Genomic DNA, 21,430 nt, shown 5'->3' with positions numbered 1-21,430 from the left:
GAGTAATATGGAGAAAGAGCCTGGATACAGGGAAGATACCAGCAGCATTTTAATCAGTAGATTTAAGTACAAGGATTCAACTGCTTTGGCATCAAGATCCCACCCTACTGAGTGAAGAAGGAATGATTCTACGATTTCCAACAGTGCTTCAAGTGCTATGAATACACCGCTGCTTCACAGCTAAGTGCCTGAACATCCTTGGACTTTGTCATGTGGGATCCATTTGCTCGGAGTTGTTCCATATTTTAGTTACTCTCACAAGCATGTTTTCTGTCCAGTTTGTATTGTGTGAACTGGGCTTACATGGACCTTGAAGATGACTGTACTCAGGGCTACCTTCCCTGTGTGCCCCCTAGCACTGGTAAGAGTTCTCCTTTCTAGTGTGTTCGGATGTTCATTTTTCAGAGGTCAGACTATCGGGCTGGGTGCCTTACCTCGGGTGTGTTGGGTATTTTGACTGTTGTGGGTAAACATTGTGGCACACTTGGGTTTGCATGCTTGTTTTACGTGGCATGTGAAGGTCAGTCTTCACAGCCACATTACCTAGGGTGTGATGGTCTACTTTTATAATTCGCAGTGAGCATCCCTAGTGCTTGAGTGTCCTGTTTGGTCAGTCTTTGGGTCTTGGTAATTCCCTGTGGGTTTTGGAGAGGTCTACAGATATCTCCTCCAAACCTGCTCTCGTCTTTCGCTAGTTTGAAGGCTGTTTGTTATCCATGCAACAGGGTGACGATCATTCTTTCTGCCTCTGCCGTGTTGCCTGTTGGGTTGGTGATACTTATGACCCTGAGTCCTGAGAGGTTCGCTCACCCCATGTGGCTCTTCTCTGACCCTCCAAGTGAAGAGCAAACTGCAGTCAAGAGCAGTCAGCTGCCATCTTGGGGATTCGTTTTATCCGCCTTAAGTGTTTGTGGCTGTGTGCTTGGTTGGATGCCCTGGAGTTAGCTTGTTTTGATTTTAAGGAACTGGAATTTGAGGTATTGTTGAATTCAACCTTGGTTCCATCTGCACCTCCTCTTCCTTACCCTTTACATGTGGTGCACCTAGTGCACCTGGCTTTTGTTCTTCCTCCTCCCTCCCTGCTTCCAGCTCTGAAATCTCTGAGGGTTTCTGTACTGGTGTACAGATTCCGAGCCTACTGGGCTTTATCATATATACCTGAAATTGTGTATGGAGTCTGACTCCACCACATCATTCCACTCTGTTAATTCCTCTGAGAATTTTGTAGGTGGTGATCATGTCTCGCATTACTCTTCTGTCTTCCAGGGACGTGAGATTTAGTTTCCGTAGCTTTTCCTCGTAATTCATACCTCTCAGTTCTGGGACTTGTCTGGTGGCATACCTCTGAATCTTTTTTAACTTTGTCTTGTGCTTAACTAGGTATGGATTCCAAGCTGGTGCTGCATACTTCAGAATTGGTCTGACATAAGTAGTATACAAGTTTCTGAATGAGTCCTTACACAAGTTTCTAAAGGCAGTCCTTATGTTGGCCTATCTAGCATATGCCACTGATGATATTCTATTGATGTGGGCCTCTGGGGACAGGTTCGGTGTGATATCAACCCCAAGATCTTTCTCTCTATTTGACTCCTGCAGGATTTCACCTCCCAGATGGTACCTTGTGTTCAGCCTTCTGCTCCCTTCACCTAATATCATTACTTTACACTTACCTAAGTTAAACTTTAGTAGCCATTTTCTAGACCATTCCTCCAGTTTGTCCAGGTCATCCTGTAGTCTGTCTATATTCATTCGTCTTTATTCTTCTTCTTATAATTTTTTCATCAGCAGCAAACATTGAGAGGAATAAGTCTATACCCTCTGGAAGATCATTTACATATATCAGAAACAGGATGGGTCCTAGTACAGAGCCCTGTGGGACTTCGCTGGTGACAGATCGGCACTCTGATGTCTTCCCCCTCACAGTTACTCGCTGTTTCCTGTTGCTTAGATATTCCCTTATCCACTGAAGCACCTTACCTTTTATTCCTGCCTGTTTCTCCAACTTTTGTAAGAGCCTCTTATGGGGTACTTTGTTAAATGTGTAGGCCAGTCTGGAGTCGTACTCGGGGGAGGATGATCCTTCTGGCTTCTTGATGGGTGGCCCAGCCTTGGTTTTCCGTGCTTCTAACCCAGTGTATAACCAGGAGTTTTTCTGTGGTTCTGCCTCATTCAGTAGATCGGCTCAGTGGTTACCTTACCTTGAAGTGCTTCCGGGGCTTAGCGTCCCCGTGGTGCACTTTACTAGACTGAATCTCACTGCTCTTTGTATTTAGAGTTTCTGATGCACCTCTATCTCCATTTATATGATGTGCAGGTGGCACATTTGTTGGCCTCTCACCTGCATCTTTCTTCACAGCAACAGTATGAGGTAGCCTAGTGCTCCTTTTGCCAATATTTTGTCTATCTGTGGCTTGTCTTTGGTTTTGGTTCACTCTGGTCTCTCCATTTTTTCTTGCTTGTTTCTCAATTGGGATCATTTTCAAAATAATGTTGCCACTTATTGCCGAGCTTTGGAGAAACTGCTGTTGCTCGTACTCGGTGTTGACACCTTCGCTACACCGTTAGCCAAGTTGTCTCACGTATTTTTCCACCTCCAGCCTGCTCATGCTCCTCCTCAGCAGTCCTGGTCTCTTCACTGTGTTTTGCCTTTTGTTTCCTCCCCCCTCCGTTTACGGTTTCCCCCATCAGTGCATAGTGTTTTGCTTCAGGCTCTTCTCTGGAGGCAGGGGTTCTCTGGGGGCAGGGGTTCTCTGGAGGCAGGGGTTCTCTGGAGGCAGGGGTTCTCTGGAGGCAGGGGTTCTCTGGAGGCAGGGGTTCTCTGGGGGCAGGGGTTCTCTGGGGGCAGGGGTTCTCTGGGGGCAGGGGTTCTCTGGAGGCAGGGGTTCTCTGGAGGCAGGGGTTCTCTGGAGGCAGGGGTTCTCTGGAGGCAGGGGTTCTCTGGAGGCAGGGGTTCTCTGGAGGCAGGGGTTCTCTGGAGGCAGGGGTTCTCTGGAGGCAGGGGTTCTCTGGAGGCAGGGGTTCTCTGGAGGCAGGGGTTCTCTGGGGGCAGGGGTTCTCTGGAAGCAGGGGTTCTCTGGGGGCAGGGGTTCTCTGGAGGCAGGGGTTCTCTGGAGGCAGGGGTTCTCTGGAGGCAGGGGTTCTCTGGAGGCAGGGGTTCTCTGGAGGCAGGGGTTCTCTGTTCTTTTGGCCATGGTGGCCAGTTTGTTTGCAGCTGTTTCCTCCTTTTCTGGCAAATAATGAGTCGGCAGCCTTCCAGAGGAGCCCCTTGGTCATCAGTGCTTGGTTGGTTCAGCCAGTTGTTCATCATTTATTGTGTCCTGTGGCGGCTCTTTGCTGCTACATGCATGACACCCATTCTGTCTTGGTGGATGCCTTATTGATTGATCCTGTTTCCTGGGTTCCCTCTTCCTGGGCTCGCATTTCCCAAGTTGTCCAAAGTGTCATCAAATCTAGTCAGCCTGTGGTCTACCCTTGGGCCCATGATGTTCGTAAATACGTGGCTTTGGCTGCTGTTTTTTCTAACATGTAGTGGGCTGATATTCGTGTTCAGGGGTTTTGGCATTTTAACAGGGTGTTGGCAGCCCGGCATTTGGCCAATGTTCCTGCACTCAGTCTGTTGTGTGTGGCTTATCTTGTGATGTTTTCGGGGCTTTTTAGTGTCCCCGCGGCCCGGTCCTCGACCAGGCCTCCACCCCCAGGAAGCAGCCCGTGACAGCTGACTAACACCCAGGTACCTATTTACTGCTAGGTAACAGGGGCATAGGGTGAAAGAAACTCTGCCCATTGTTTCTCGCCGGCGCCTGGGATCGAACCCAGGACCACAGGATCACAAGTCCAACGTGCTGTCCGCTCGGCCGACCGGCTCCCTCCAACTGGCTGTGAGTAGTGTCACCCACCTGGTTTCTCCTCTTTGTCCTGAGTGCCTGCCACTTCCTGGTAAGTCCTTTGCTTGTTTTCAGTGGTTAGTTTAGTTACAAGGGACCACAAGGGGCTCCCTCCAGAACCCCAGCATTGAATGTAATGAAACACTAATTTCTGGTAGACGGCTGGAACAAGCTAAGTGAGAAGGTGGTGGAGGCCAAAATCGTCAGTGATTTCAAAGCGTTATACCACAAAGTGTACTGTACCCTACTGGGAAAACGGGACACTGCGAGCTTAGTTCTCATCCTGTAACTACACTTAGGTAACTACTAACGTCCAAATAATGGAGTGCTAGCTCCTGACATTGTCCAAGCCGTGTCATGGAAATATTACTGTTTGTAATAACCTAAGTAGTTACACTTGGGTAATTCCATTATTATTTTCATTTTCTACATCCTGTATTGTCAAAATTTTTGTTTATTTTACCATATTAAAAATATGGTAAAGTGGGGGAATCTAACTGTGGGTTGGTGACTATAAACACAAAGTAAGTATGCATAACTTGATAAATATACACAAAAATTGTATGATATACAGTACATTAAAATTGTATGATACTGTATATATATATATATATACAGTGGCACCTCGATTAACGAGTTTAATTCCGTTCCGGCACCGAGCTCGTCACGTGGAAAACTCGTCCTGTGAAACAACAACAAAACTGTGGTAAAAGGTGTCCAAAAACCAGTGGAAGTGCTCATTAATTGAGGAAAAGCTTGTTAGTAGAGACAAATTTTCTGCGAGTGGCTCGCTCGTTACTCGAAGTGCTTGTAGATAGAGACGCTCGTTAATCGAGGTTCCATTGTATATACACACTAAAATCACCTTATTAAAATACAATTGTTATGCCCATGTAAAGCATTTGTAAATCAAAACCATGCTGACCAAGTTATTCCATCACCAGAGAAAATACATTAGACAATCCAGGATCATTTTGATTAACATGCAATATACATTTCCCTGACAAAAGTTGAGAGGGGTGCATGGGGGGCAAGCAAGCTAAGAGTAAGCACCTACTTACTGGGCTACCCAAGCATTGGTATTAGTGTTGAAGGAAGCAATCATGTGGCCAAAAGTGGTGGCTCCCTCATACAGTCCAATCTTGACGTTGGCACAGCCGCTCCACAGGCAGTTGCCATTGGCATCCTTACCCGAGTATGAAAGGCCTACAAAGGGTGCACAGGAAGGTGGACTGTTACTTAGGGGGCACACAAAACAGGCATATGGAATGGAATCGTTCGACGCAAATGGGTTACCGTCATTCCTTGTTAGGGACACACCTTGGAAAAACATAAACGAAATAGTGCAAAATTGTCATAGAAGAAATCACAAAGAATTTGACCAATGCCCTCGTTGCATAAATTAAATGAATATGAACAGCAGATGTCACTGGATATGATAAGGCTATGAGCAGCATACTTCACTGGAAATGATAAGGCTATGTGCAGCATACTTCACTGGATATGATAAGGCTATGAGCAGCATACTTCACTGGAAATGATAAGGCTATGAGCAGCATACTTCACTGGAAATGATAAGGCTATGTGCAGCATACTTCACTGGATATGATCAGGCTATGAGCAGCATACTTCACTGGAAATGATAAGGCTATGAGCAGCATACTTCACTGGAAATGATAAGGCTATGTGCAGCATACTTCACTGGATATGATAAGGCTATGAGCAGCATACTTCACTGGATATGATAAGGCTATGAGCAGCATACTTCACTGGATATGATAAGGCTATGTGCAGCATACTTCACTGGATATGATAAGGCTATGAGCAGCATACTTCACTGGATATGATAAGGCTATGAGCAGCATACTTCACTGGAAATGATAAGGCTAAGAGCAGCATACTTCACTGGAAATGATAAGGCTATGTGCAGCATACTTCACTGGATATGATAAGGCTATGAGCAGCATACTTCACTGGAAATGATAAGGCTATGTGCAGCATACTTCACTGGATATGATAAGGCTATGAGCAGCATACTTCACTGGATATGATCAGGCTATGTGCAGCATACTTCACTGGATATGATCAGGCTATGAGCAGCATACTTCACTGGAAATGATAAGGCTATGAGCAGCATACTTCACTGGAAATGATAAGCCTATGAGCAGCATACTTCACTGGAAATGATAAGGCTATGTGCAGCATACTTCACTGGAAATGATAAGCCTATGAGCAGCATACTTCACTGGAAATGATAAGGCTATGTGCAGCATACTTCACTGGAAATGATAAGCCTATGAGCAGCATACTTCACTGGAAATGATAAGGCTATGTGCAGCATACTTCACTGGAAATGATAAGCCTATGAGCAGCATACTTCACTGGAAATGATAAGCCTATGAGCAGCATACTTCACTGGAAATGATAAGGCTATGTGCAGCATACTTCACTGTTGAAATTATAAAGCTAAGAGCAGCATACTTCACTGTGGAAGTCACAAGGAACATGACCACTGTGGCCACTGTGGAAGTCACAAGAAACATGACCACTGTGGAAGTCACAAGGAACATGACCACTGTGGAAGTCACAAGGAACATGGCCACTGTGGCCACTGTGGAAGTCACAAGAAACATGACCACTGTGGCCACTGTGGAAGTCACAAGAAACATGACCACTGTGGCCACTGTGGAAGTCACAAGGAACATGACCACTGTGGCCACTGTGGAAGTCACAAGGAACATGACCACTGTGGCCACTGTGGAAGTCACAAGGAACATGACCACTGTGGCCACTGTGGAAGTCACAAGAAACATGACCACTGTGGCCACTGTGGAAGTCACAAGGAACATGACCACTGTGGCCACTGTGGAAGTCACAAGGAACATGGCCACTGTGGCCACTGTGGAAGTCACAAGGAACATGACCACTGTGGCCACTGTGGAAGTCACAAGAAACATGACCACTGTGGCCACTGTGGAAGTCACAAGGAACATGACCACTGTGGAAGTCACAAGGAACATGACCACTGTGGCCACTGTGGAAGTCACAAGAAACATGACCACTGTGGCCACTGTGGAAGTCACAAGGAACATGGCCACTGTGGCCACTGTGGAAGTCACAAGGAACATGACCACTGTGGCCACTGTGGAAGTCACAAGAAACATGACCACTGTGGCCACTGTGGAAGTCACAAGGAACATGACCACTGTGGAAGTCACAAGGAACATGACCACTGTGGCCACTGTGGAAGTCACAAGGAACATGGCCACTGTGGCCACTGTGGAAGTCACAAGGAACATGACCACTGTGGCCACTGTGGAAGTCACAAGGAACATGACCACTGTGGAAGTCACAAGGAACATGACCACTGTGGCCACTGTGGAAGTCACAAGGAACATGACCACTGTGGCCACTGTGGAAGTCACAAGGAACATGGCCACTGTGGCCACTGTGGAAGTCACAAGGAACATGACCACTGTGGCCACTGTGGAAGTCACAAGAAACATGACCACTGTGACCACTGTGGAAGTCACAAGAAACATGACCACTGTGGCCACTGTGGAAGTCACAAGAAACATGACCACTGTGGAAGTCACAAGGAACATGACCACTGTGACCACTGTGGCCACTGTGGAAGTCACAAGGAACATGGCCACTGTGGCCACTGTGGAAGTCACAAGAAACATGACCACTGTGGCCACTGTGGAAGTCACAAGGAACATGACCACTGTGGCCACTGTGGAAGTCACAAGAAACATGACCACTGTGGAAGTCACAAGAAACATGACCACTGTGGAAGTCACAAGGAACATGGCCACTGTGGCCACTGTGGAAGTCACAAGAAACATGACCACTGTGGAAGTCACAAGGAACATGACCACTGTGGCCACTGTGGAAGTCACAAGAAACATGACCACTGTGGAAGTCACAAGGAACATGGCCACTGTGGCCACTGTGGAAGTCACAAGAAACATGACCACTGTGGCCACTGTGGAAGTCACAAGGAACATGACCACTGTGGAAGTCACAAGAAACATGACCACTGTGGAAGTCACAAGGAACATGGCCACTGTGGCCACTGTGGAAGTCACAAGAAACATGACCACTGTGGAAGTCACAAGGAACATGACCACTGTGGCCACTGTGGAAGTCACAAGAAACATGACCACTGTGGAAGTCACAAGGAACATGGCCACTGTGGCCACTGTGGAAGTCACAAGGAACATGACCACTGCGGAAGTCACAAGGAACATGACCACTGTGGAAGTCACAAGGAACATGACCACTGTGGAAGTCACAAGAAACATGACCACTGTGGAAGTCACAAGGAACATGACCACTGTGGCCACTGTGGAAGTCACAAGAAACATGACCACTGTGGAAGTCACAAGGAACATGACCACTGTGGCCACTGTGGAAGTCACAAAGAACATGACCACTGTAGAAGTCACAAGGAACATGACCACTGTGGCCACTGTGGAAGTCACAAGGAACATGACCACTGTGGCCACTGTGGAAGTCACAAGGAACATGGCCACTGTGGAAGTCACAAGGAACATGGCCACTGTGGCCACTGTGGAAGTCACAAGGAACATGACCACTGTGGAAGTCACAAGGAACATGACCACTGTGGCCACTGTGGAAGTCACAAGAAACATGACCACTGTGGAAGTCACAAGGAACATGACCACTGTGGCCACTGTGGAAGTCACAAGAAACATGACCACTGTGGCCACTGTGGAAGTCACAAGGAACATGACCACTGTGGAAGTCACAAGGAACATGACCACTGTGGCCACTGTGGAAGTCACAAGGAACATGACCACTGTGGAAGTCACAAGGAACATGACCACTGTGGAAGTCACAAGAAACATGACCACTGTGGAAGTCACAAGAAACATGACCACTGTGGAAGTCACAAGGAACATGACCACTGTGGCCACTGCCAAAGTCAAAAGGAACATGATCAGTATCTTAACAGTCAAATTTTGGTGAATAAGTCTTATTTTGCTCAACATTAGGCCTCTTTAGTTTCATGTGCCTAGACTATGTAGTTACTCAGATATTTACATCACAAATTATATAAAATTTGTTGAAACACTGTCACATAATTCCCCTACATAGGTGGAAAAACTGCCTCTTCACTCTCACCTTCGTCGTTCAAAACTTACTCACGCCACTACTCCGCCTCAACAGAATTATAGTCGTTCATTCTGAAGCTAAAGCAAAATCCAGATGCCAGTCTTATACATCCAGGGTCCCCAACGCCCGTCAGCCCATGCAAGGTGCACCAATCAGTGGGTGATTATGACCGACAAACTGCTAGTTATATCACTGGCGACTAGTTTCAGTCAACGGTGACAAAGAATGTGATGTCACCATCAGGGGTATAAGTACCCTCTGCCCCGGCTGTCTTGTCAGTCTCTCTTCAGGTGCTCAGGGATTACAACATTATTTAACTGTCGCAACGCTTGCCTGCTCCATCAGACGCTGGAACATACATACGCTGCTTCGTGTACAGGTTGTAGTGTTTCGTGAAGTTCTTCTCAGTCACCAGTATTTGTATTAACGTAAGCTTTTCATATGTTATTCTTGCCTTCGTGTCTTAGCCAAGTGTTTCAAGTAAGGGGGTTTTGAATACTCCAGACGTTATTTGTTTATCTTGATGAGAGTAAATTGTAATATTTTTTGTCTGAATATTCCTTCCACTCCTGCTCAATTCTCACACTGCAGAGGCCCATGCTTTTTTTTTTTAATGTTACGTGTGTGCACCTTTCCCTCTGCACAGGTATGACCGCAGTACCGTATCTCATCACACACCTTTACAAGGCCTACCTCGCTTTGATTCCGGGCGTCATGGTCCCTGCGGCCCGGTCTCTGACCAGGCTTCCTGGTTGGTGAGTGCTGTGCCACAAACTAGGTATGACAAAATAATAAGCATCACTAATAACTTTTGAGTGGAAGATATTTAATCTTTTTCATCTACCAAAACAAAAATTTTCCCTGGGAGGGCTCACCTCCACTACAGCAATCACACCTGCCCAGAAGACACAAGGGGCCCAAGCAGGATCAATAGGAGCCTAAGAGTTCCAAGTGGACTCCCCCTGAGCCCCGGGAACTCGCAACAAAGACCCCTGGGCCGAGCCCTCATCCCTGCCCAAATGCTTGATGGGGTTCTTCTGCTCCCCAAGCCCGGCCTGAGGCCAGGCTTGACTTGTAGTGGACCTGAGAGCTTGGTCCACCAGGCTATTGCTTGGAGCAGCCCACAGGCCCACACATCTATCACATCCCAATTGGTCCTGCACTCCATGAAGAAAACTATCTAGATATTTCTTGAAGATGTCCACTGTTGTTCCTGCAATATTTTATTAAACATGCTGGGAGGACGTTGAACAACCGTGGACCTCTGATGTTTATACAGTGTTCTCTGATAGTGCCTTTGGTACCCCTGCTCTTCACTGGTTCTATTCTGCATTTTCTTCCATATCGTTCACTCCAATATGTTGTTATTTTACTGTGTAGATTTGGGACTTGGCCTTCCAGTATTTTCCACATCTATATTATTTGATGTCTCTTTCATCTCCTGTCTATTGAGTACATTTGGAGAGGTTTGAGACGATCCCAATAATTTAGGCGATTTATTGCATCTATGTATGCCGCATATGTTCTCTGTACTCCCTCTACTTCAGTAATCTCTACTGCTCTGATGGGGGAAAGTGAGTACTGAGCAGTACTCAAGATGGGACAGCACAAGTGATTTGAAGAGTACAGTACAACCACTGTGATGGGATCCCTGGATTTGAAAGTTCTCGTAATCCATCCTATCATTTTTCTTACTGACACAATATTTGCTTGATAATGCTCCCGAAACTTTAGGTTGTCAGACATCATTATTTCCAAATCTTTTACATGCTGTGTTCCTACTATGGGCAGATTTTACTGTGTTTTGTAACCTGTATTAAGGTCTTCATTTTTACCCTACCTGAGTACCTGGAATTCATCACTGTTAAACATCAGGTCATTTTTGTCTGCCCAGTCGAAAACTTTATTAATATCTGCTTGTAGTTTTTCAATGTCTTCAACAGAGGTCATTTTCACGCTGACTTTTGTTATCTGCAAAGGATGATACAAAGCTGTGACTTGTATTTGAGTCTATATCTGATATGAGAATAAGAAAAAGCAGTGGTGCAAGGACTCTACCCAGAGGTACAGAGCTTTTAACTGCACTTGGACTCGATTTTATATGGTTGACTGTTACTCTTTGTGTTCTGTTCGACAGAAAACTGAGTATCCAGCGTCCTTCTTCTCTACCAGTTATTCCCAATGACCACATTGTGTGTGTTATGGTCACATTTATTGCATGCCTTTGCAAAGTCAGTGAATACCACATCTGCATTCGTTTTTTCTTTTAATGCCTCAGTGATTTTATTGTAGTAGTGAAGTAGCTATGAGAGGCATGATCTTCCTGCTCTAAATTCATGTTGGCCTGGGTTGTGGAGGTCATTGGTTTCCATGAAATAAGTGACCTGACTCCTAATCACTCTCTCAAATACTGTACTGGGTGCTGTTATTATGTGGGATGTTAGTACAACTGGTCAATAATTCTTTGCCAATGCTTTGCTCCCTTCCTTAAATCAGGGCTATATCCACTGATTTAAGCGCATCTGGCATCTCCGTGTCCAAGCTCTTCCTCCATACTATACCGAGTGCCTGCGCTACTGGCACTTCGCATTTTTTTATAAATATTGAATTCCACGGCCCCGGGGCTGAGTGCAAGGGCAAGTTGTCAATTTCCCTTTCAAAATCTGCCACGCTCGTGTTGATATCTGTTATATTTACAGCAGTTTGGATATTACGCATAAAGAAGTTGTCCGGATCTTCCACTTTCGTACAGTTTATTGGAGTGCTAAACATGTCATGCTGCATTTTTGAGATTTGACTAATTTCTTTGTCATCTTCCATGTATGAGCCTTCACTTGTACAAATAGGTCCAATACTGGTGGTGGTTTTTGCTTTTGATTTCACACATGTGACGAAATATTTTGGGTTTTTCTTTATTTCTTGAATTGCTTTCTGTTCTAGTTGCTTTTTTCAAATCTGATATGAATGCTTCAGTCTCTGTTCAATTTGTTCAATCTCCTTGTTTAAATTAATCCTTCTTTGTACGAAAAGTCGTGTATTGCGTGTAGACCGGTCAATACATATATAGATGATGTAAGTAACATTACCGATACCGCGGAATACATTAATAGCTGTTTTCGTGTCTAGCGCTATAATTTAAACACCCCGCGTGGGATAGGGGTAGTCATCGGCGAGCCGCATCCGACCATAAACAAACGCCAACTGGGAAAAAAAGTCTAGCGTAGGACGCCATTGTGTACAGGCCTCAGTTATCCGGCGGACACCATGGCGAGCGCATCACTTCCACCGACCGACCCCGCTCAACGAAGTGTTCATTGCGACCTCTGACTGAGTGTGAAATTAATAAGAATTTGTTCCCAGATGGTGATGAATCTGATATTGATAACTCCGACATTGATCATGCCTATACACAGCCCTCAGATGTGGAATCGACTGACGATGAATGTGAACATGCTGGTTCCACGAGGGCTAGGCCTAGCATCTCGCCCATGCCTCCCCGTCCTCACTTCATGCCAGACCACACACTTCATGTGCTACCTTGCAAGATATTGATGTTTTGGTGGACAAGTCTGAGGAAGGTGAATCATTTCCGGTTTTAGTGACTTAGAATCAGAAAATAGTTTCGGTGCCGCTAGTGCCAGTGGAGTGTGTGGTGTTGCCATGTGACATTTTGTCGCATCAGCAGCATCTAGCCCAGCCATGCGGCACTGCATGGGACCACATGGAAACGCTGATGAACAAAGACCCTCAACATCAAGTAATTTTCCATCACCATCCCTGCCCGCCCCTACTGTTCCTAGACCTGCTTCAGCTCATGGTCCACAGTTTCCTCGCAGTGGTGCCGCTATTGCCTCTCGAAAAACACCAGATGTTTTTGTGTCGAGTGATGAGACAGATTTTATTTCACAAATTCTTGTCTTTGTTAATTCAGATGTTTGGATTATAGACCTTTTTCCTGATACAGGTCCCCGATATGTGTGAAATGGACTACTTTACCGCATATTTTGATGGGCCGCTCTTGGAATATATTGTTCCGGAAACGGACAAATATGCAGCTGAGCTCATTGATGAGGAGGAGTTATCCGATTTTTTACGTTTACAGTGATGGAAAGATACGACTGTAGGTGAAATGTATGTGTTTTTTGGCACTGTGTATGTTGATGAAACATTGTGTCAAACATTACTCGACCATTATTGGAGCATACTGTTCCAACACCCTATGTTCGGCAAATATGTCTCGAGACCGATTTCCGATAATCCTCAGGTGTCTTCATTTTGCAAATGATGAAGACCAGACTGATGATGATAGACTTTGGAAGGTAAGGCACATCCTGAATGAACTTATTGGAAAGTACAGGGATTTCTACATACCAGCTCAGAAGTTGGTAATTGACGAATCCCTTGTGCTTTCCAAAGGACGTCTTGCCTTCAAGCAGTATATTCCCTCCAACCGCCACCGATTTAGATTGAAATTCTTTGTACTCTGTGACTGTGAAACACGAATTGTGTTACACATGATAATGTATACGGGTACAAATGTAGACATTCCTGCTAATGACTAACATGGCTTCTCAGGTAGTGTTGTGAAGGCACTGCTTGCACCATATCTGAACAAGGGCCACATATTATACACAGATAACTATTATACCAGTCCCTTGCTAACCAGGTTCTTGATTGATAATAGAACTGGAGTGTGTGGCACAGTGAAGGCAAAACGAAGGGAAATGCCAGTGTTTCACACTGCTATGCAGGTTGGTGATTGTGAGCTCAGAAAAACTGGTGCAATGCTTTCAGTGCGGTGGAAAGACAGGCGTGACGTGACCACCATATTGACTACCATTCACGATGGTACAATACTGGACTATGGCAAGGTGAACAGAACAACAAAACAAATAATCTATAAGCCAGATTGTGTCTTGGACTATAACATCAACATCCGTTTGGTGGATAAATGTGATATGATGGTGGGGGCAGTGGAGTGTGTACGGAAAACAGTGAGGTGGACCAAGAAAATATTTTTCCACTGTGTTGACGTAACAATGCTGAACAGTTACATTATGCATCTTGTCAAAACAGGTGGTAAACAAAATTTCCGCGCGTTCAGTTTTACTGTAGTGACATAATTACTAGAAAAGTTAGGCAAAGCAATTCCTGGCATACAGAGGCCCATTCTGAACCCAGTATTGCACCATGCTCCCGCACCCAGGCTCGCTTTCAAGGATACCTTTGTCACACACACACACTAAAGTATTTACCACCAACTGGAAAGCGTGCAGTAGGCCAGCGTGAGTGCATTGTATGCAAGACAACAACAAAGAGGGAACAGAAACGAAAAATGGTGATGACTTGGTGCACAGCGTGTCAGGTCCCTCTGTGCCATGTCAAATGTTTTGACGAGTATCACAGTCTTGATGACTTCTAAATGTCCAAGACTGGTGCAAAGACATGTAAATACAGAATAAGCAGGTGTAAATAGTGAAAATAAATCATAATAATATGTAAATTTTACTGAAAAATAAGACATTTTTGTGCAAATACTTGTGACACTAATATGTGGAAACAACATACTGTACTGTACATTGACAACAGTTGTATGATAATAAATCATCAAGTGAGAACATATTGAACCACACCAGGGAAAAAAATGGGTGTAAAATACGCCATAGATACTGTAAATAATACGGCAAAAATAAATTCGCGCAATTCAGGCTGCTTCTCTGCCGCGTCTGACTCGGCCCCGGCGCACCACGCTTCAGCGACATTGAATCGTGATGTCATCAGGCAACTTCTTGGCTCATTTATGTCATTGGTAAGAACAATTAAATTTTTTTTCCCCGTGCTCAGGGAACACAAACAAACAGATTAATAAGACCAAATTTTTTTTTTTGTGCCTGTGGGTGTTGAAGCCAAAATGGCCCTTAGCGGCCCAAGGGTTAAGTATTTCCGTTATTTTTTTCTTCTTTTGTAGTATCGTCTGCGTTCTCTTTCTAGGTTGGACCTCTTTTTGGCTTTCCTCAAAGGAACATGTTTCAGACAGACTTTATATGCTTTACTAGTCAGTTTTTCTATTCCTTATGTAGGATTTTATTACTTAGAACAGTTTCCCATTGAATGTTTGTAAGGTCCCTGTTTATTTTCTCCCCGTCTATTCTTTTATTATTAAAATTGAATTCACTGAATAACCTATTAGGTGCATTTACAGAAACTCTCACGAAAGACTACATGTATAGTGAAATATGGATCCCAAATTATAATCTATATAGATGTGACAGAGTAATTAGGTCAAGTTGAGGAGTAGGTCTGTATACTAAAAAGGAATTGACATGCACAGAGCTCCTAAATTCGACCAATGAGGTGGTAGAGGTACTTGGAATCAAGGTAGAAAATATAAATCTAATTAATTATTATTCTAATATACAAACTGCCAGATGAAACAGTTGAGGAATTCACTGAGCAGATACACAAAATAGTCTATTCTAGATAACCTAGCAAACCCAGTACCAGATATTATCTTTCTTGGAGACTTTAAACTACCCAGTTTAAAATGAAGAATAGTAAACAATAACATTATAGCAGGGAACCAACCTGGAAATAACCAGCAACAGGTCAGAGAACTACTGAGATTCTGTGACAAATTCTCTCTCAACCAGCAGATTACAGAACCAACTAGGAATGAAAACATGCTAGACCTGATATTCATGAATAATGATGAGCTAATCAGAGACATTACCATCTCAGACACTACATACTTGGACCACAAGCTCATCGAAGTGTAAACTAACATTAATAACGGTAGTAGGCCCAAGAGAAAAAACAAGCGAGAAATTGAGTTTGATTCTATTAGAAGGCCATTTATAAATTTAATTTTATTTCTTGATTTTTGACTTCAGGCCTTGTATGTTTGCAAATATGAATGATTTCCCATACGGGCACTGAAGATTGTAACTTTTTTCATTAATTGAAAATTTACATAGTTTAGGGTGGAAGTATCTGCACACTGTTAGAAAATGGCACGTACCTCTCGCTAAAATGTTCCTGCATTTTTTAGGATACAGAAAAGTGCATTTTGCTCCATTTTTCCCATATTTGTAGATTCCTTGTGCATAGAATTTATAAATATTCTCAGTTTTTATTTTCTCCAGGTTATTTATACCTGTGTTTGTCTTGGCCACCTCTTTATTGGAGTCATCTCCATTTTTCGTCTCAATTCCTTTGTTTATGCACCCTTTCCCACTGTTGCTCTCATTGTTTATATTACTTGGCTCTGCAATACTGCTGTTGTTTTGTACCACAATAGCCTCTCCCTCCACACTTTTGCTGTGGTTCTCTAAACTACCTGTTCCTGAGTTTTGGTAGTTGTTCAGTGCTGTTTTTTCAGTCTACATATATCGCTGGTAACTTTTCTGTGAATGTTAATAAGTAAGTAAGTAATTATCAAAAGAAGGCACCAAACCGGGAAGGCTATGTAGCACCATCAAATACGCAAAATAATCAGAGGGCGCTAAATATCACCAAGGATGCCAATACGAGAACAAAAACGCATAAGGCGAACGATATCAAAAGTATCCGAGTCACCAAGAATTCTATCGAGGGACAGGTGACCGCGAGGGGCGGTCGGAAAGCAAGACACACGCTCGTCCTGGAAGTCAGGACATTCAAGAAGGACATGCACGACCGTAAGAGGGACAATGCAACTAGGACAATAAGGAGCAGGGCGGCGCTCCATCAAGTGACCATGGGTTAAGCGAGTATGGCCAATACGCAACCTCGCCAGAGCTGTTTCCCACCGCCGGTTACGGTGGAAGGAGGACTGCCACGAGGAAACACAACATTTAAGAGTACGTAGCTTGTTACCAGTAACAGACAACCAAGAAGCCTGCCAACGGGTAAGGACTGAGGAATGGATAACCGGGTAAAAGTCGGAATACGGAATGCCCTTACGAGAGATGGGACAAGAGCGGACAGCTTCCTTGGCGGCAGCATCCGCACGCTCATTTAAAGACACACCAATATGGCTGGGAACCCAACAAAACTCAACCGACTTAAATTTACTATGAACGAGAAACAGCCAATGCTGGATCTCGACAACCACTGGATGAACTGGATTAAAGGACCCGAGAGCCATGAGGGCACTACGAGAGTCAACAACAACTACAAAGGAAGACTGACAACGAGAAAGTAGGAGACGAAGAGCATAGAGAATAGCATAAAGTTCCGCCGTAAAGATGCTAGTCTCCGGAGGCAAGCGACACATATAAGTGCGATCAGGAAAAACAACAGAGTAGCCAACACCGTCCGCTGACTTAGACCCATCGGTGAAGACAGAAACGGAGCGGGAGTGAGAAGAAAAGTGCTCGAGGAAAAGGCGTTTTAGAACCGTAGGAGGGGTAAAAGCTTTAGTGATACGGGTCAAGGAAGTACAAAACCGCGGAAGAGGGACCCTCCACGGGGGCAAAGAAGGAACAACACGAGGAGAAACATCAGAAATACGAACGGAAAGAGAATCCTGCAGGCGAGATAACCGGACAGAAAGAGGGAGGTGGTGAAGAGGAACAGGAACCGCAGGAGGGGTAAAAGTTAAAGCACGACAGAGGCGAGAGGAAGGATGTTGCAAGGACCGCGCAAGATAGCGAAGACAGTAGCGATCACGGCGGTCCTGTGAATGTTAATAATGCGTGCCTCAGGTATGACATTCATCAGTTGGGTTACGTTTTCCCCATATTAACCTGTCATTGTTACAAATCCTGTATATTCCTTGTCTGTTTGTGCATACTGTAGTTATTTCTGCACAACTCGGGTGAAATCTCGTGTTACAGATGCAACACTTGATGCCTACAATACGTCTTCCAAATGCTTTAGAACACTTGCCACACACCTCCATTGTCTTATATATTGTATTGTATTTGTGCTTCACCATATGTATCCCTTGTTGACTTTTTCAATCAAAACATTGAAACACCACCCCTGATAAAAAGGTGGAGTCCAGACGAAAGGCTTCCAAGAAGTGATACTGCTGGGTTGACTCAAAAACCCTGACGAAAAAATCAGGCCAACCACCTCTGTGCCTAAATTGGAAGGGGTTGCCCCCAAAGCCACCCAAGCCTCATCCCGAGCTAAACCCTGCCCCAACTCCAAAACCCTCAGGCGTGCAGGAGCTGAGCAGGAGGGGAGGGGCAGAAGAAGCAGGGCATAGGAGCATGCAATGCAGCCACTGCCTGATTCTTGAGATCAACAGACAAGGAATGAGTAAAGTGAAGTACAAGTGGGACACAAGACCCACAAGACTCCGGGTTGGTGGTGTCCCCGACCCAACAAGCAGCGTGGCGGAGGCAGTACGGATGATTGTTTCCCTGAGGCAGTTGCAACGAACAACCTTCGACTTTGCACAAGGCGAGAGTGGGCTCGGAAGACATTGCCATTGTACAAACAGAGCCCAAAGCGGGGGTTTTCCATGGCCCATAGGGTGAATTAGTCCTACCAGAAGGCCAAGCACTGGGGCCAGCTAAGCCAGTAGAACCCTGTCAGGTAGCAGGCAAACTCACCACCAGTCTTGGGAATTTCTGCCATCATTTATTAACTTTTAACATAACATGCAAGGAATGGGTTGCTGTTTTGTTAATATTAAATATAATTATCATAAAATATCTTAGTTAACCCAGCTAAGAAAATTGTGTATGTGGCATCTACTAGAAAATGAGTGTTACATTGCCACATCACCAATGACATCACACTTTCACCCACAAATAATATTAATAACTAATCTTTAAAACAACAGTCTTTGGACTATAATGAACATAAATGTGTTTCCCAAGACTGAACTTAATTATCAACTAACACTTTCTTGCACCCGGTGCGCATGCCCCAATCCACCCCAAGGTGGGCCTGGCGTTTCTTGGGAGCACGCACCCACACTAACATATGTATTTTTTTCCAGTGTTCTGACCTCAATTTTCGAGCTACGTCGTTCATTTTGGTATCAAGTTGTTCACAATCTAAAGGCGCGCATTTTAAAACTAATCCCATAATAATCGAATAAATGGAAGTGAAACAAATATTTTTAATTTTGGACGCTCATCACCACAAAGTATTTATAATCTTTCCAGTGTTGTGACCTCAATTGTTGTGCTACGTCGTTCATTTTGGTATCAAATTATTCGCAATCTAAAGGCGCGCATCATAAAACTAGTCCCATAGTAATCAAACAATAAATGCAACGTTAACAAATATTTTAAATTTTGACGCAACATGCATCACTTGCAGACATCCGTCAATTTATTTATTGATGGAGACTGCGTTGCCGCTGGACGAAAGTGTTAAATACAATAAATTCCTCCTTCCAATTGTTGATAAAAAACATAATAGAACCGTTCAAGCGAGGCGTCTCTGGACAGGGAGGGAGGAAGGAGTCCATATTGAATATTGAATACCAGTTGTGTGACGTGTTGATTCATCATTTTTAGGGAGCAGGTCGGTCGAGTGGACAGCACACTGGACTTGTGATCCTGTGGTCCCAGGTTCAATCCCGGGCGCAGGCGAGAAGAAATAGACAGTTTCTTTCACCCTATGCCCCTGTTACCTAGCAGTAAGTAAGTAAGTAATTATCAAAAGAAGGCACCAAACCGGGAAGGCTATGTAGCACCATCAAATATGCAAAATAATCAGAGGGCGCTAAATATCACCAAGGATGCCAATACGAGAACAAAAACGCATAAGGCGAACGATATCAAAAGTATCCGAGTCACCAAGAATTCTATCGAGGGACAGGTGACCGCGAGGGGCGGTCGGAAAGCAAGACACACGCTCGTCCTGGAAGTCAGGACATTTAAGAAGGACATGCACGACCGTAAGAGGGACAATGCAACTAGGACAATAAGGAGCAGGGCGGCGCTCCATCAAGTGACCATGGGTTAAGCGAGTATGGCCAATACGCAACCTCGCCAGAGCTGTTTCCCACCGCCGGTTACGGTGGAAGGAGGACGGCCACGAGGAAACACAACATTTAAGAGTACGTAGCTTGTTACCAGTAACAGACAACCAAGAAGCCTGCCAACGGGAAAGGACTGAGGAATGGATAACCGGGTAAAAGTCGGAATATGGAATGCCTTTGCGAGAGATGGGACAAGAGCGGACAGCTTCCTTGGCAGCAGCATCCGCACGCTCATTTAAAGACACACCAATATGGCTGGGAACCCAACAAAACTCAACCGACTTAAATTTACTGTGAACGAGAAACAGCCAATGCTGGATCTCGACAACTACTGGATGAACCGGATTAAAGGACCCGAGAGCCATGAGGGCACTACGAGAGTCAACAACAACCACAAAGGAAGACTGACAACGAGAAAGCAGGAGACGAAGAGCATAGAGAATAGCATAAAGTTCCGCTGTAAAGATGCTAGTCTCCGGAGGCAAGCGACACATATAAGTGCGATCAGGAAAAACAACAGAGTAGCCAACACCGTCCGCTGACTTAGACCCATCGGTGAAGACAGAAACGGAGCGGGAGTGAGAAGAAAAGTGCTCGAGGAAAAGGCGTTTTAGAACCGTAGGAGGGGTAAAAGCTTTAGTGATACGGGTCAAGGTTGTACAAAACCGCGGAAGAGGGACCCTCCACGGGGGCAAAGAAGGAACAACACGAGGAGAAACATCAGAAATACGAACGGAAAGAGAATCCTGTAGGCAAGATAACCGAACAGAAAGAGGGAGGTGGTGAAGAGGAACAGGAACCGCAGGAGGGGTAAAAGTTAAAGCACGACAGAGGCGAGAGGAAGGATGTTGCAAGGACCGTGCAAGATAGCGAAGACAGTAGCGATCACGGCGGTCCTGGAGAGACAGGAAGCCAGTGTCAACATACATGCTAAGGATGGGAGTCGAACGAAAGGCACCAGAACTGAGGCGCAACCCAGTATGGTGCAAAGCATCAAGACGGCGAAGAGTAGAAGGAGAAGCAGACGAGTAAGCAGGGCAACCATAATCGAGCTTAGACAGGACGAGAGAGGAATGTAAAGCAAGGAGAGTGCGCCTATCTGCCCCCCAAGAAGTATGGGACAAGACCCGAAGGAGGGTAAGGGCCTTAGAGCACTCAACACGGAGGTAAGAGATATGGGGAGACCAAGACAAACGAGTGTCAAGGAATAACCCCAAAAGCTTCGCGGAATCTTTGTATTCAAGGGGATGACCATAAAGTGACAAAGAGGGACGAAGAACAACCCGTTTCCGCGTAAAAGTCATGGCACAAGTCTTAGAAGTAGAGAACTTGAAGCCATGACCTGTGGCCCAAGACGACACGGCATCAATTGCAAGTTGAAGCCGGCGTTGAAGGAGAGGCGAATCATCACCCTGACAACAAAGGGTAAGATCATCGACATAGAGAGCGGAGAAGACACCAGAAGGAAGAGAGGAAA

The 21,430-nt window shown here is 45.0% G+C and overlaps 1 protein-coding gene across 3 annotated transcripts in view; it reads right to left on the bottom strand.

Annotated features, from left to right (window-relative positions):
• Positions 1-21,430, bottom strand: part of nes (lysophosphatidylcholine acyltransferase 3 protein nessy) — a 176,810-nt gene that overhangs the window by 42,859 nt on the left and 112,521 nt on the right. For 2 of the 3 annotated variants that reach the window (XR_011222190.1, XM_045762571.2), the window contains exon 8: positions 4,946-5,090. The exons of the other annotated variant lie outside the window; for it this stretch is intronic. Coding sequence is in view for 1 of the 2 variants with exons in the window: in XM_045762571.2 (XP_045618527.2) it covers positions 4,946-5,090 (145 nt within the window). In the remaining variant the exon portion in view is untranslated. The remainder of the gene's footprint in view (positions 1-4,945; positions 5,091-21,430) is intronic. 3 annotated transcript variants of the gene reach the window in all.

The sequence above is a fragment of the Procambarus clarkii genome, chromosome 46 (assembly GCF_040958095.1).
Source record: "Procambarus clarkii isolate CNS0578487 chromosome 46, FALCON_Pclarkii_2.0, whole genome shotgun sequence".
Lineage (NCBI taxonomy): Eukaryota > Metazoa > Arthropoda > Malacostraca > Decapoda > Cambaridae > Procambarus > Procambarus clarkii.
This window is presented reverse-complemented; position numbering and strand designations above follow the sequence as displayed.